Below are 17,367 nucleotides of genomic sequence, written 5' to 3'. Positions count from 1 at the left end.
AATTTGTTTGAGATCATATAAATTGACGCTTCACAACCAACCAGCTACCTGGTTTGCTCTTCTTTGTTGCGTATCATTAGCCATTTCATATTAGAATGATAGTTGGGGTAATGAATGGATTTAAACAAATGGATAATAGACTGTTCTCAAAAGTATTTTCCAAATGCAGAGCTGATGGACAATGGTTCTTATTAAATTTGGTGCTTTAAAAACCCATATCTTTTCTTGTCACCTAGTATTAAAAGGGTGTTTCAATTGATTTCTGGATGTGTCAAATTGCTGGATGCAAAAAAGTTTACTTATATACATGAAATTACATACTAAGATTACTAAAAGACCTCAATCTGGGAATTTAATGGGGTTTTCCATGCTTCTTAAAAATTTGATGGATTTTTATGTACAAAATGGGGGGTTGGACTAGATGACCCTGGTGGATCCTTGCAACTCTATGATTCTATGAAAATTATGCTTGTTAAATCTCTGGAGTGGGTTAATAATGTAATACTTCTATTGTCTGCCCAAAGAGTCCTTCATACCCAGAATTGTAATATCAGTTCTTTATTCCCTACCTATGGCAACATTAGTTTTGACAGGTTTTTAATCCCATTTTATGTGGTCTTTGTGATTAGCTCATTTTGGAACCTTTCTGTTAAGGTCTGCCTTCAAAGGACTCCTGTTAAAATGAAATATTTGTAAGGAGAGTCATTTGTACCTAGGCACTCCCTAAACCCACTAACCACACCCAATCGATAAATTGCAGGGTCAAGAAGGTTCCTATTATAGATGAACATAATGTTGTGCTGGAGGTTTCAGTATTTTAGGACCACAGAGAAAGAGGAGTGGAGAGAGCAGGCGAGAGTACTTTCATCTAGCTTCCCTTTCACACCAGAGAGATAAATGTTTGTAGAATGAGTGCTGGTGGGTGAGACAATTAACAATTTATGCACAGTATTGCACTCTAATTCACATTTCATACCTATATATGCCTTCCATACCTTTGTGCTTACCTTTAGCTTCTGCAGTCTAATAATACATGTTTGCATTGCTCTACTGGTGACTATATCTTGATGCTCACTTGATCAGTTATCTAACACACTCTGTTTTAGGGTACTCCTCACATCTTTTTATTGTATTGCTAATTAAGATTGGCTTTAATTGCAGGCCCCTGAAGGTGAATCTCAACCCATGACAGAAGTTGACCTCTTCATTTCAACACAGAGAATAAAGGTGCTGAATGCAGATACACAGGTACAACAAACAGTGATCGTTTACTAAAATTCAGCAATGTTGTTTCACTGATACATCTCTCAGTAGTTCATTTCCATTTGTCTCTGACATGATCCTGAAGATCACACATATTAGATCATTGGTGAGATACTGGAATTGGACAGTAATCCATTTCTTCCCAAAACTTTTGTAAAGGGAGGTCAACCAACACTGGGTCTTTATATAATTCCCACAATTTTGCAGCCACCCACTATTAGAAAGGTTAACAGCTGAACTGAGGTGTTCTGGGGCTGTCCCAGGACAACTTAATGCCCATGCCTATAGCAAGTCATATGGTCAGTTTGGTTTTCTGCAATGAATAAAAAGCCTTATGTGTGTGTTAAGTGCCGTCAAGTCACTTCCAACTCATGGTGACCCTATGAATCAGTGTCCTCCAAAATGTCCTGTCTTTGACAGCCTTGCTCAGATCTTGCAAACTGAGGGCTGTGGCTTCCTTTATTGAGTCAATCCATCTCTTGTTGGGTCTTCCGCTTTTCCTGCTGCCCTCAACTTTTCCTTGCATGACTGTCTTTTCCAGTGACTCTTGTCATCTCATGATGTGACCAAAATACGATAGCCTCAGATTAGTCATTTTAGCTTCTAGGGTCAATTCAGGCTTGATTTGATCTATAACCCACTGATTTGTTTTTCTGGCAGTCCACGGAATCCGTAACACTCTCCTCCAACAACACATTTCAAAGGAATCGGCTTTCTTCCTATCCACTTTCTTCAATGTCCAGCTTTCACACCCATACATAGTAATAGGGAATACGATGGCATGAATTACTTAATCTTGGTGGCCGGTGACACACCCTTACACTTCAGAATAATTTCTAGCTCTTTCATGGCTGCCCTTCCCAATCTCCTTCTGATTTCTTGGCTGCAGTCTCCCTTTTGGTTGATTATGGAGCCAAGGAATAGAAAGTCTTCAACTATTTCAATTTCCTCATTGACAATCTTAAAGTTGTGTAATTCTCCTGTAGTCATTACTTTTGTCTTCTTGATGTTCAGCTGTAGTCCTGCTTTGGCACTTTCTCTTTTAACTTTCAGCAGTAGCCGTTTCAAGTCTTTGCTATTTTCTGCCAGTAATGTAGTATCATCGGCATATCTCAAACTGTTAATGCTTCTCCCTCCAATTTTCACTCCACCTTCATCTAAATCTAATCCAGCTTTCCTAATTATATGTTCTGCATATAGACTGAAGAGATAGGGAGATAAAGTACATCCTTGTCTAACCCCTTTGCCAACTGGAAACCATTCTGTTTCTCCATATTCTGTTCTTACTGTGGCCTCTTGTCCAGAGTACAGGTTGCGCATCAAAATGATCAGATGTAGTGGCACACCCATTTCCTTTAAAACCAGCCATAGCTTTTCGTGATCCACACAGTCAAAAGCTTTGCTGTAATCTATGAAACACAAGCTGATTTTCTTCTGAAATTCTCGCGTATGTTCCAATAACCAACGTAGATTTGCAATATGATCTCTAGTGCCTCTTCCTTTTCTGAATCCTGCTTGAACATCAGGCATTTCCTGTTCCATATATGGTAACAGCCTTTGCAGTAAGATTTTGAGCATCACTTTACTTGCGTGAGAAATTAATGCAATGGTCTGATAGTTGCTGCAATCTTTGATGTCTCCTTTCTTGGGAATTGGAATGTAAATGGATCATTTCCAGTCTGTGCGCCATTGTTTTGTTTTCCATATCTGTTGGCATATTCTTGTCAAGATTTTCATGGACTCCGTTTCTGTGTCTTGAAATAGCTCTATTGATATCCCATCTGCTCCTGGTGATTTGTTTCTGCCAATTGCTGTCAGTGCAGCTTTCACTTCACTTTCTAAAACTGTAGGTTCTTCAAAAGATTCTTCTTGGAAGGAATCTGTCATCCTTTCATCTCTTCTGTATAGTTCTTCAGTGTATTGTCCCCATCTTTTCTTTATTTTGTCCTGTTCAGTTAATGTATTTCCATGCTGATCATTCAGCATGCCTAACCGTGCTTTAAATTTCCCTTTGATTTCTTGGATCTTGTGGAACAGATCTCTTGTTCTTCCTTTTTTGTTGTTCTCTTTTATTTCTTTACGCTGGTTATTATAATAGTTCTCTTTGTCTCTACGTTAGAGTCGCTGGAACATTGCACTTAGACTTTTGATTCTGTTTCTGTCACCTACTACTTTTGCTTCTCTTCTTTCTTTGGCAATTTTAAGAGTTTCCTCAGACATCCATTGAGGCTTTTCATTTCTTTTGGCTACAGGAATAGTCTTTGCACATTCTTCCTCGATAATATCTCTAGTTTCCACCCATAGTTCTTCTGGTTTACATTGATTTGAACTTAGTTATGCAAAGCTGTTCTTTACATGGTCTTTAAACTCTTCAGGAATATTGCTTAGATTGTATTTTGGTGCTATGAACATTCTGGTGTTTTTCTTAAGCTTTATCTTGATTTTCGATATTAACAATTCATGATCTGTACCACAGTTGGCTCCTGGTCTTGTTTTAGCAGAGAGAATAGAGGTTCTCCATCTTCTGCTTCCAATTATGTCATCTATTTGATTTCTATACTGGCCATCTGGTGATGTCTATGTATACAATCGTCTATTTGGTTGCCTGAAACATGTGTTTGCAATGAACAAATTGTTGTCTTCACAGATTTCTATGAGTCGTTCTCCTGCTTCATTCTGTGTTCCTAGCCCAAATCTGCCAACAACATTTGATTCTGCTTTGTTTCCTGTTTTTGTGTTCCAGTCACCTATGATTATCAACATATCTTGTTTAGGTGTGTGATCAATTTCTTCCTGAACACTTGCATAAAAACTTTCAGCTTCTTCCTCATCAGCATCTGTAGTTGGGGCATAAACTTTAATGATGCTTATGTTGATAGGCTCTCCCTGAAATCTGATTGATATTATTCAGTCAGACTTTGCATTATAGCTCCTGACTGCCTTTGCTAAATCTTGCCTCACTATTAAAGCAACTCCGTTTCTTCTGTTTTTGTCATTCCCTGACAGCCTTACAGCACTCAAAAATTTGCAAGGACGGCTCATCTCCTCAGGGAGCCTGTTCCATTAAGTGGGTGCATCCACAGAAAACACATGGCTACTTGTTAATGCCAGGCAAGTCACCTTCAATGAAAGAACAACCAGGATTTAGCAAACTGAAAGTCAGAGCTGACTATAGAAGGGTATAATTCTGTTTAGGATTGCACTAATAGATTGCTGGAAACTTGGAAACTTGGAACATCTACACGAGTAGGAAACCAGTTAGGATGGTCATCTTCTGATGGATAAGATGGATTCCTGAAAGACTTTGGGGTGTTTTCTTCAAATGGCACTGCTGCTCTGGGTGAAGCCCAGAGACAGAGAAATAATCCCAGTGGGTTGACATGATTGCTAATCGGTGCCTTCTACCATCTTGTAGAACATGTTTGGCTCCTTTGTTTTTGAGGAGTTGGGACATTCAATGGGTTTGCAGAAAACTCTGAATGAATGCAAAAGTTCTACACAGTAGTCATCAGAGTATGCTCTAGCTTCTGTTTATGACTACTGTGTGGTACTTCTATTATTCTGCTACTCTTGTGTTTTTGTTCAAGGCTTCCAGCTCAGCTTGTTTAAGTGATAAAGGGATTACTTCATCTGAATCCTTCAGAAGCTAATATGGGTAACGTGGAAGATTGCTGTGATCTATTTGCAAGGTTTTTTTTGGATTAAATCACTCATATTCATTCTGACTTGGGTATTTCTGTTTTAGAAGATCTCTTGTCAATGGGCACTTTCACACATGCTGAATGATGCACTTTCAATGCACTTTGAAGATGGATTTTACGGTGTGAAAGGGCAAAATCCACTTGCAAACAATCGTTAAAGTGCATTGGAAGTGGATTGAAAGTGCATTATTTGGCATGTGTGAAAGTGCCCAATGTTATCATAGTACAGTGCAGTTGAAGTTGCTTGGAAATCTTTCAGTGCTGGAAACTGAGACTTTTTGAAGGTTGCTTGGAAGCGTGTTGCCTACCACCTCTGTGCTCAGCTCTCCCACCTTGGCTTATCACATCCAAGTGGAGGGAGGTGCCCAGTTGAGTGCAAGGAATACTGATTGTTTCTCTAAAAGACCGTAAGGTCCTGGCCATCTTAAAGGAGGAGGTTATTAGGCCCCTGTTCAAGAAGCCATACCTGGGCTCAGGTGGTGTTAAAAATTATAGAGCAAAGGAAGATGTTTTCTTGGGCAAGACATTTGAGTGGATGGTGGTAGTGGAACTTCAGGCTTGTTTGGATAAAACAGATTAGATCCATTTCAATCTGGCTTCAGACCCAGTTTTAGAACTGAAATTGCCCTGGTCATCTGATGGACAATCTTTGCTGTGAGTGAGATAGGAGCAGTGCTTCCAGTTGATTCTCTTGGGCCTCTTAGCGGCTTTCAGTACTTTTAGCCATGATATCCTTCTGGATTCCTATGAGAAGGAAAAATGGGAGGAGCTTAAAGAGGCCAGGTGGCGCCATAAACTGCTTTTTAAAAACATGAGAAATAAAAAAGTTTCGTTGTTAAGGTTAAGATTCAAACTCAATTTTAGTCTAGATATGTATTATCTGTTTATCTCTGACCTTGTGACCATCAATATTATTATGCCAATAAAGGTTATCTGATTCTAAAAAAGTTTCAGTTTCTATTTGGCTGACCAGTTTCATATGGTGGGGGTGGTGTCCAACACCTAGAGTTTGTGTTATAGAATCCCACAGAGTTCTTGCTCCCATAGTTTTAAACATTTATATGAAACTGCTAAGTGAGATAATCTGGAGATTTGGAGTTAAAAAGTGCTCCAATACTGCGGGAAATTGAAATATATGCAGTAATTTCTTATCAAACCTCAACTTGTGTTATTGTTTTAACATTATAAAGTGTATCATTTTTAACTTAGGTAGTGTATAAAATTATATTCTTTTGCTTATTGATGGAATGTAGAAATATAAATGTTTTAGTTTTCTACAAGCACAATTGTGAGGATACTTGAGAAAAAGAGCTGCAAGCCTCTACACTCGTATGCTACCTTAGCACATTTTTTCCAGTACCTTTATACCTCTTGTTTGGAGGCAGGCTTGATGACAGCCAATAAACTGAAGCCCAATCCAGATAAGAGAGACAGTGGAATGTAGCAGTTATACTATTGGACTAGTATCTGGGAGACCCAGGTTTGAATCCCCCACTCTGTCTCCATGGAAGCTGAATGGGTGACCTAGGGCTTATCCCACACTCTTCACAGCTACTTCACAGAGTTGTTATAAGGATAAAATGGAAGAGCGGAGAATGATGTCAGCCACTTTGGGTTCCCATTATGGAGAAAGGTGGGGTATGAATGAAGTAAATCTGGGGTTAATATGGCTAAGGTATATGGAGCCAACCTGCTCTAGAAAGGGTTGCATCTTGAGGGTGGGAGGAGCTTTTAGTTCCATGACAACAGATGGATTGTTCAGATCTCATCTGTGACATGTAACAACTTTAACTAATTTTGGTAAGTTCCTTGAAGACCAGGCACTGGCTGCAGTTATCCATGCTCTGGTTACATCCGGTTAAGATTATTACAATATGCTTTACCTGGGGCTGTCTAAATACTATCTTAATAACAGGTTATTTCCTACTGTTTTATGTCATTCTTTATTCTAAATACTTGATCCCAAATACCAAGTACGTATAGGAACTTTTCATTGCTTTCCTAGAAAGTGATAAAAATTATTTTTTATTCATAGAGTCTAAATGGTTGTATATACTAAATGCCTGTTGTATGTCAGTGCTAAAATACCCTAATACGGTGGTTTGTCTCCTCTAGGAAACTATGATGGATCATCCTCTGAGGACCATTTCCTATATTGCAGATATTGGGAATATAGTTGTATTGATGGCTCGCAGGAGAATGCCAAGAACTAATTCCCAAGATAATGTGGAAGCATCTCACCCCTCCCAGGATGGGAAAAGGCAATATAAAATGATCTGCCATGTTTTTGAATCTGAGGATGTAAGTAGAGTTTTTGTTGTTGTTATTCCATCATTTTAAAAGAATGACAAAAACAAAAACATAATTTGGAATTCTTAGGCCAATTCATCAAAACAGAGTTTGACAACCAAGGACTTTTGCTGTGATATTTCCTTATACCTCAATTATTTCTTGGAAGAAGATACCCACAGCAGGCTAGGAATGAGGAGGTTCAGTGGCTGAGCATCTGGGGCCATTTTTAGCTTCCTAAGCCTGAGGCCCACAACAATTCTGTGGGCTTGGCCTCTCATGGGCCGCAGAAATCCAATAGTTATTATGGAAGGAGCCAAACTGATCTGCTGCAGCCACCATATGGGTTCTGTGGTCATACATCAACCCTAAGGTGGAGGCCTGTTTGGAAGTCCCTATTTTAAGTTCCTCCAACTTTACCTTGATATTATGAGCTAATTTGATATATCTTATTTTAATGTGATTTCTTTCTTTTCTTTTCTCCTTTTGGCACCTACCTTAGGCACAGCTAATTGCACAATCCATAGGCCAGGCTTTCAGTGTGGCCTACCAGGAATTTCTAAGAGCAAATGGAATAAACCCAGAAGACCTAAGCCAGAAGGAATACAGTGACCTGCTCAACACCCAAGACATGTACAACGATGACCTGATCCACTTCTCTAAGTCTGAGAACTGCAAGGATGTACGTTTTCATTTTAGTCACAATACTTGTTAGGCTAATAATCCCCCAGAGCCGGCTAATAACCCCCCAGAGCAAGCAAATAACAACAATTACACAGTAACAATTACACAGCCATTAAGAGTTCTTTGTGAATGACTTTCAGCATATAGGACACAACACTACCCTGCAGGGATATCCACAGCCTTTCTTTTTGCATTTTTCTCCCTTAAAAAATAAAAATAAAAAAGGAACAGACAGTGCTAAATTTATCAGCACTTGAACTCATTTCCATATGCTATGCGCTCTCTTAAGAAACAGCTTTAAAATGTTTGGCATGCTGTACATCAGTTTAGCATGACAGAAAAATAAACAGTTGATGTTGTGAACAATTTAATTTTTGTGGACATAACACGGTTTGCAAGAAGGCTTGTTCCGAAAATTCCATATGTTCGAAGCTTTATAGATAATATTCTAATTTGGAGAGATTTCAATTCATAGTAATAATCCTAGTGGCTTTTGTTGCTTTATTCTGCTCCACTGTTTCATACACAATAAGTTCATACATTTTTCTTATTGAAATAAATCTTTCTTCATCTTGTTGCAGGGGCAGGGGGGGGGAGAAAGAAGATTGTTTATAGAGGCAGTTTTGCATGTTCTCTGCATTTCTTGAAGGAGAATGGCCTTTATTTGATGTTCTCAATATTTGTTCTTCTGATTCAGGTTTTCATTGAGAAACAAAAGGGAGAAATTCTGGGTGTAGTCATTGTAGAGTCTGGATGGGGATCCATCTTGCCTACAGTTATTATTGCCAACATGATGCATGGAGGACCAGCTGAGAAATCTGGGAAGCTGAACATAGGGGACCAGATCATGTCAATCAATGGAACTAGCTTGGTTGGCCTACCACTCTCTACATGCCAGAGTATCATAAAGGTACATAAACTGCATTCAGTTTAAAACAGATTCCTGATTCCTGCCTATCAGTTGGACTGTCTGCTCTTCAGCAGGCAGAAAGGTGGATGATACTTGAGCATAGAAGCAAGGTAGGCAGTCTTCTGCCATGTACAATGCTTTGTGTGTGTGTGTGTGATCTCTTCCCCCACCAAGCAGACCAATGCTGCAGTTTACAATTAGTACAAAGGGATGATTTATAGTCTTTATTCATGGTACTCTGGATTATAAGGCACTGAGTCTGTTGCCCTTCATGTTCTTTTCCCTCATATTCTCATCACTTTTCTTTCTAAATCCATAAATACTGATGAAACAGATTGGTAACATCAGTATTTCACTGATGTCCTCTTTCTTTAGTTCTCTAGCCTCCCCTCCCCCCGCACCCCCATAGACAGATCCATTTTGGTCTTGAGAATCTCCCACTGACTTACCTCCGTTTTTATTTCTTCTGGATAATCACTGCTGCTATCTTGTTGCTATAGAGACCTTGCTGTATCCTGTATATGATGTCATGCTTTTTACTGCAACATTAAGCTGTTGTCATGGGTACTGCTTGGCATTTCTTAACAGTAAATGACCCAGCAATTGGCAGCAAAAAATGCAGACTCATTTAAAGCTTTGAGTGTTTACTTCTGAGCTTAATACGGAAATACAATAATCAAGTTGGCAATCAAGACGCTGTATTATGTTGTTCAAGTAGATACTATGATTGTTAAGAACAATGACTTTTAACAAAAGAGATGCATTTTTTATTGTGAAGTAAGAATAGATAGGGAAATTTTTGTTAGTATATAAAATTCTACCCTGGGGTGTGCAAATTATTTTGGGGGGGGGGAATTCAGATTTGGGTATATTGGACCTGAAAATGTTCAAGATTTTGGAATATTCCCAAATCCCCATACCAATATGGGTTTTTTACAGAGGGGTTTTAGGAATCTGAAAAAAATTGGCTCTATTATACCCTATGGAGAATCTTTCTGGGGCTCTGTGGGGGGAGCTGTTGTTTAAGGTAGATGCACCAAATTTTCAGCATAGTTTCTGGTGACTCTCCTTTTGGTAAAAATTGGGTCGTCCAATTTTATGGAAGCCCCAAGGGGGTGTTCCCGTCCATCCTCCACTAGAAACTTGGGGACCCATAAAATTGGGCCTCCAACCCAATCTTTACCAAACAAGACGGGGGGGGGGTTCTTGTAAGGAAAGTCACCAGAAGCTATGCTGATAATTTGGTGCCTCTACCTTAAAAACAGCCCCACAGAGCCCCAGAAAGATTCCCCATAGACTATAATGAAGAAGGGATGGGGTTTAAACTTTAAAACATGTGGTGCTAATGTGCTGGTCCTTTTAAAAGATGCTTCTACTGCTGTAGCCACGATCCCAGAAAAAAAGCCATTTTTTCCAGCTTTTTGAGAATCGGGATTACTGGCTACAGTTTTAAAAGCCTTTTTTTGGGTTCATCTTTACCAAATGCACATCCCTATTTTACCCATCAACTTCATTGTGGCCATTCAGAAATAGATAATATTTTCTCTGTTAATGTCCAGTTATCAAAGCATAGTGTGCAATCTTAATGTTATGCAAGATGTAATTTCCCTGGAAATCCAGTGTACACAACTTCTGCAGTGCTTTAGCATTACAACCTTAGTATGCATTATGGCATTCTAGAGTATGAGCAGTTGGTCCACAGGTGCATGTGTATGTAGATTAGCTGTGGACATGCACTTGTATTCATAGTCAGGAGTGGGCAGGAAGTTGCAATCAAGTTTGGTAGAGCTGCTCCATGGTTTTGTTATTATATGGATATTTTGTTCCATTGCCCTGGTACCTACTACCAGATCTGCTTCATGATCCATGCAGGTTGCTTATTTTTCTTATGCCTTTCTATTCTGACAAGTGCATAGAAGTCAAATTTGGATGAATCATTAATATGCAGTTTTTCGCCCTTGCAAGGAACAGCTTTTTGCACTTACAGGGCCCTGGCAAAAAACACAAAGCTGTCTTGGCCTTGGAACTCCCTTTTGTTCATATTATTTGCTTATTATCCATCATGCCAAAAACAGACCTCTTATTGCAGAAACTGTTTGAAATTTACCATTGTGTAATTCATCCTTGGCAGTTCATGAGTTATGATTTTAAATACCTTATTGTAGTGCTGCAAAGTTTTCCTAGTTGTTAAGCATTCAAGTGCCAGGATTAAACAGGCATGGGGGTGTCAAATTTGTGTGTAGGGAAAAAAATACATCAGTATTTATCATAGGAAAAATGTGTCATTTAAATATTTTATTTACATTATTTATATTCCACCTTTTTCACTGGGACTCAAGGCGAATTATACTGTGTAAATCAAAACAATAGGATGCAGTGTCCAATAAGAAGTGTGATAGGGTTTGGATTGCAGAAATCTGAAACCAAGCAGAAATCTAAAAAGAGCTTTCCTGAGAAATCTAAAAGCAAAGCATGTGTGTTAATATGACGCATTAAATAATTCAGAAATTACTTAGTAGGATAATACATACAGCAACAGATAGCATATACTGTACATAGTGGTACAGTCCACAGTCCTTTCCCTTCTTTGAAGCATCTTTTTGAACCATTCTGTTATAGTATAGCCCTCTTTCTTGTGAAAGAATGCCCTTCTGAGTAGAAAGCAAGTGGAATGTGTTTTTATAGCTAATGATTTATGGTATGCTATCTGAGTTACTTAAAGACAAACTATAATCTCACCTTTAAAAGCACATAGATTCTAAAAATAAGATAGTTGGCTTTCTGTAGAAGAAGAGTTGATTTTTATATGCTGACTTTCTCTACCACTTAAGGAAGAATCAAACCGGCTTACACTCTCCTTCCCTTCCCCTCCCCACCACAGACACCCTGTGAGGTAGTTGGGGCTGAGATAGCTCTAAGAGTGCTGTGACTAGCCGAAGGTCACCCAGCTGGTGTTATGTGGAGGAGTGGGGAAACCAAACCGGTTCACCAGATTAGTATCCGCTGCTCATGTGGAGGAGTGGGGAATCAAACCCGGTTCTGCAGATCAGAGTCCACTGCTCCAAACCACCGCTCTTAACCACTACACCACACTGGCTTTCAGAGAGATGATGCATGCTAGTAATAGGATGCATGATATGATGAGAAAAAGTGTGGGCACAATTCGTATTTTTACATTTTATGAAATAAATGCATGTATATGTAGTACCTTCGTTTTTCTGATTGGGCAGGATAACAGACAGCCGTATGGGGCACAGATGATGTTTGAGTCTGGATCAGGTGATCCATTTTGGGCTAATAATAAAGCCCAGTCACCCCAAAGTGGAAGCTATAAAGCAGAATGAAAATGTCTTAGGGCCTTGTATTTCCATGCGCACCAGATGGCTGCTGAATGGCCTTTTTTCATCACAGGCTTGTATTTTTATTTATTGTGTGTGCCTCCCAGATCCAAATTCAGGCGTCCTGGCAGCCAGCTTCCTTGCTTGATTATTAAGCAAGCTGAGCACCGTAGGTATATACAGGCAGAGGAGTGAGAGAATACTTAGCTGTTTGGTGCTCTCTGGGGTTCATTTCACATATAATTCTTTTGAATATTGATGGGTAGGTAAGAGCATGGTAGGAAAAATCGGCAATAAAGGGAAAGGTTAGATGAATGAATAGATCCATGGTGCAAATAGTCACTTCAGCAAGCATCTTTTTCCTGCCTTTGCAAGTAGTAAACCCTATAGAGCAGTGATGGCGAACCTTTTAGAGACAGAGTGCCCAAACTGCAACCCAAAACCCACTTATTTATCGCCAAGTGCCAACACAGCAATTTAACCTGAATACGGTTGCTAACTCCAGGCTGGGAAATTCCTGGAGATCTGGGGGACAGCGGAGTTTGGGGAGGGAACTGATCTGGGTAGAGCGGCGGTCAGTTGTAATCCAGGGAGATTCCCAGGCCCCAACTGGAGGTTGGCAATTGTGTGTGTGTGTGTGTGTGTGTGTGAAGTGCCTATGAATCAAAGTCCTCCAAAAAGTCCTATCTTTGGCAATCGTACCAGGGGAGGAATCCCTACGACAGCGGGAAAGCAAGGCGCCGGCGCCGTGTTACCTCAGGATCGCCCACTTACTGCAGCCTCGGGCTAGTTGGCCAGGCCGCGCAAGCAGCAGCAGTTCTGGGTGAGAAGCGAGGGCGGAGGTTGCCCCGGCAGGACTCCTCCTCTGAGGGCAGGGCCGGGGGCAGTGCAGGCAGCCAAAGCCAGCTCCAGTCTCGCCGCCGCTTGCGCCGTGCGGGAAAGACGCTGGCGGCGCAAAGCAGGAGCTGCGCAGCGACTCCCACTCGAGGAGAGCCCGGACACGCTGCCAGCCATCCCAGCCGGTCCTGGAGCCTGGGGGGCAGCCGCAGCAAGGTCGCCCTGCACCGGCAAGGGGGAGAGAGAGGGAAGCTCGCAGGCGCGATGGCGAGAGGACCCGGGGAGCTCAACTTTCTCCCCTCCACCCCTCCCCTCATGGCTGCCAAAAGGAGAGGAGAGAGGCTGCAAGAGCCGGGGCTGCGGGCAAGGGGTCGCCACCATGAGGCGGCTCAGGGGATACCTCCCACCGCCTCTCCTGCTGCTGCTGCTTTTCTGTGCTGGGGCGGTGGCACGAGTGCCCACAGAGAGGGCTCTGAGTGTCCCCTCTGGCACGCATGCCATAGGTTCGCCAACACTGCTATAGAGCTTTAAAGGTCAACACCAGCACCTTGAATTGTGCCTGGAAACAGATTGGGAGCCAGTGTAGATGGACCAAGACTAGAGTGATATGGTCCCTACAACCCACTCCAGTCAGCATCCTGGGTGCAGCATTCCGAACCAACGGAAGTTTCTGAACTCTTTAAAGAGCCGCCCCACATTGCAGCAGACTAATCTAGATGTAACTAGGGCATGGACCACAGTGGCCAAATCCTTTCTGCCCAGAAAAGGCAGCAGCTGGCTAAAAGTCTAGGGTTGCCAGATCTGGGTTGGGAAATACCTGGAGATTTTGGGGGTGGAACCATAGGAGAGTGGGCTTTGGGGAGGAGAGGGACTTCAATGCAGTATAATGCCATAGAGTGCACCTTCCAGAGCAGCCTTTTTCTCCAACTGAACTGATCTCTGTCACCTGGAGATTTTGGTTTACCTATACCACCTGAAGGTTGGCAACTCTATAAAAGGCACTCCTGGCCACAGCTGCTACCTGCTTATCCAGCAGTAGTCCTGGGTTCAAGATTACCCTAAAAATGTGGGCCTATTTCTTCTAGGGGAATGCAACCCCATCAGGAATGGATGACACCTTAAATCCCAGGTCAGACCTTTTGCTCACCATTAACACTGTTATGTTGCCCAAATGGTATAAGAGCCATTCTCCTACAGCTTTCTTACCACTCTGGTATCTCATTTGGTGGAACCACATGTTTCGAGGGACTGATGTGGTTCCTTAGCATGGGTTCAATTTTCACATTGGTGGTTTATATGTTCAAGTCATGTCACATCACTGTGTACTGTTACGCCACATGTTGTTTTTAATTTGCAGTAGTGAGGTCTGCACAAATTAAGGATACTACCAATCCTGGAAAATGCATATCAAGATGTGCAGCTTACATCCATATTAATGTCCTGCCACAGTTTTAACGTTATCTCTGCTGTATTCTTTTTAAGGGTTTGAAAAACCAGGCCAGGGTTAAGCTGAATATAGTGAGATGTCCTCCAGTAACTACTGTCCTCATCCGAAGACCAGACCTCAGATACCAACTGGGCTTCAGTGTACAGAATGGCATTGTAAGTAGCCATCCTTAGCAAGTTACTTTGGCATTCCAACTTTCAGAGACATTTATTTTGTTTTGTTTTAGAAAGAGAGGAAACATGGAAAAAGAATTAATTCAAAAGCATTTGGGGCATATGTTTTTTCTACCTACTAAATCAAGACATTACATTTTTGAATCAGTGGACAAATGTGGAGAGTCATCTCACTGTGGGGCAGTATAATCCAGTGTGACTGGGAGTATACTTCATATGGAGTAGGGGAAGGGGTGTGATTTCCAGTGCTTAATTTGTGAAGTCAGAAGTCCTGGAGCTCAAAGGTGAGTAGAAGCCAGGTCCCTTAATCTTATGAATGTGCAGTAGGGCTAAGGTTATTCAGTAGTGTGGAAATGCACTGTAAAGATGCCCAGGTAATGCTAAAGTACCTAGTGATTTGATCAATATGATCCCTGATGTCCCAAACAGGACTCCTGATCATAATGTGGAATTGACATGTGAATCCTGAAAAAAGACAAAATCTGCAGATGCATCTCTAGAAATATAAGATGAATTATTTTGTAATGTCCAGTAGTATCTTACAATTTGGTTTCTTGTAATATATCTCCGCAAGTCAAATGTTATGTTTTCACACTTTTGAAATTATCACCATCTACTCCAGTTCTAACATAGAAGAGGTCAGTTCATTTTACCACACACCAGCAGGTATTCAATTTGCATAGCCATACTTTTACAAAGTATCATTTGAATTCTTTAAAAAATGGTTGGTTGTATTGAAAATAAGTAGGTTTTGTTTTGCACAGTTAAGTGCTGATTTACACATTCATGTACACCATGCAATGATTTCACTCTGTGCTCTGGATCATATATTCATCTGGACTGGTGCACAGTTTACATAACAGAGGTGCAATACATGGAGAAATGTTCCAGGCAACATGTGGATAATGCAATATGATTGCATGGAGTACTTGATCACATGGTCTCTGTCCCTCAAAGTGGACGTGTGTTCAAATAGTACAAATAGGACCTCTGCGAGTATCGGCCACCAGTGGAGAATTCTTGGCTCATAAATTGTCTGTATGGTAGATGGAAGGGGAACTCCACTTCACCTAGAGAATTGTGCATGTCCTGGTAAATATATGAACCAGGACTTGACTCCTCTTGAGGGTCAGTTGCCTATTGCATGATACAACAGTACCTCCTGTGATGCTGGATTGGTGATGGTTATTTCACACACACACGTTATCTTGTTGCTTCATCAAGGTTCAAACGAGAGTAAAATTGTGGTTGAGCTGTCTTGAACTGGGACATCTGCCATTGTAACTTCAGTTGTCCTCATCTGATGTTCTGCTGTTCCAGATCTGTAGCCTTATGCGAGGAGGGATTGCAGAGCGAGGAGGAGTACGAGTGGGCCACCGAATTATTGAAATAAACGGGCAAAGTGTTGTAGCAACACCTCACGAGAAGATTGTTCACATCCTCTCAAATGCCGTTGGTGAGGTAGGAGCTATCAACTCTCAATTTCACTTGTATTAAATGTGACTTTGTTGCATTGTTTCCACCAACCAAATGAAAAGGCTGACCAATGAGAGTAGTCTGGCTCTTTACCACAAAGTGTGAGTTTATAGCTTTTGGTGAGATTAGCAGTTTAGTGCTGAGTTCTCATGGCATTCTCATGTGGAAGCATTGATCACATTTGTGTCCTGCCTGTCCTCTAAAGAGCTTAGGACATAGTACATTGGTCATTGCATTTTAACTTCACATCCAATTTGCAAGATAATTCAGGGCTGAATGAAGTGCCAGAGTGGATCTCACCACTTATTAGGCTGCGAGTGGAGGATCACATTAAAGAGTGTTTGCCAGTGTTTAAAAACTTCTAGCAAGTAGAAAAGCAGCACAGCAAATAAAAAAGGGGGGTGGAGTCATTGGACCCAGTGAGTTTTGAACAGGGATTTGAACCTCGTCTCCCTCACCCAAGGCTAATATTCAGATAACTGTAGCAGTGGCCTTCAGGTGGTGTATCATAATATACAGTGAAGACACATCTAAGGGGTTGCTCTTTGTTGTGTTTAAGGTTTTTTAAAAGGAAGAGAAAGAAGAAAGGTAGCAAGATATATAGCCTATAGAGGGTTGGAGAAAGAGAAACATATATTGTGGGATGAAAACTGGGTCTTGTGGTCTGAAATGGTTTACACTGTACCACACTGTCCCTTGTTGAGTATCAGTGTCTGCTTGCCTATTTAGAAGGGAGTAAATCCCATTGAGCTGTGGAGCTCATTCCCCAGGATAGGATTATAACCTTGTCACCCATAGGACATATTTGCTGCTTCCTGAGCATCTTCTCATCCTCAAAACACAAAATGTAGAACTTTTTATTATTTTGGGAAATGCATTGGAGGCACACTGACTCAATTGTCCTTTTGTTTCCAGATTCATATGAAGACTATGCCAGCTGCCATGTACAGACTCTTGACTGCACAGGAACAACCGGTTTACATCTAAAGTTTACCTGCCCAGTATGCATGGAGGATCTTTCTCCTCATTAGTGGTTGTATTTTGTTGTGCTGCATTTTAGTGTCTGCAGCAACATACATTTTTTCTCTCTCTTTCTCTCTCCCTCCTCCCTACCTTTTATCATTCTGTGTATAAAACATTTTGGTTGCACCTTTTTACTGATAAGAGTTTTACGTAATTCTTCACAGCAAAGAAAAATAACCAAGATTCTCTCTCTCACACACACAGTTGTTCAGGCTACGTTATCATT

At 41.0% G+C, this 17,367-nt stretch overlaps 1 protein-coding gene across 2 annotated transcripts in view; it reads left to right on the top strand.

Moving 5' to 3' along the window:
- Window positions 1-17,132, top strand: part of APBA1 (amyloid beta precursor protein binding family A member 1) — a 54,792-nt gene extending 37,660 nt beyond the window's left edge. For both annotated transcript variants that reach the window (XM_056848690.1, XM_056848689.1), the window contains 7 exons: window positions 1,162-1,248; window positions 7,080-7,265; window positions 7,756-7,935; window positions 8,635-8,847; window positions 14,505-14,624; window positions 15,963-16,103; window positions 17,034-17,132. In XM_056848690.1, coding sequence (XP_056704668.1) covers window positions 1,162-1,248; window positions 7,080-7,265; window positions 7,756-7,935; window positions 8,635-8,847; window positions 14,505-14,624; window positions 15,963-16,103; window positions 17,034-17,105 — 999 coding nt within the window. In that variant the 3' untranslated portion in view covers window positions 17,106-17,132. The remainder of the gene's footprint in view (window positions 1-1,161; window positions 1,249-7,079; window positions 7,266-7,755; window positions 7,936-8,634; window positions 8,848-14,504; window positions 14,625-15,962; window positions 16,104-17,033) is intronic.
- The last annotated feature ends 235 nt before the right edge of the window (window positions 17,133-17,367 follow it).

This window comes from Euleptes europaea, chromosome 4 (assembly GCF_029931775.1).
Source record: "Euleptes europaea isolate rEulEur1 chromosome 4, rEulEur1.hap1, whole genome shotgun sequence".
Lineage (NCBI taxonomy): Eukaryota > Metazoa > Chordata > Lepidosauria > Squamata > Sphaerodactylidae > Euleptes > Euleptes europaea.
This window is presented reverse-complemented; position numbering and strand designations above follow the sequence as displayed.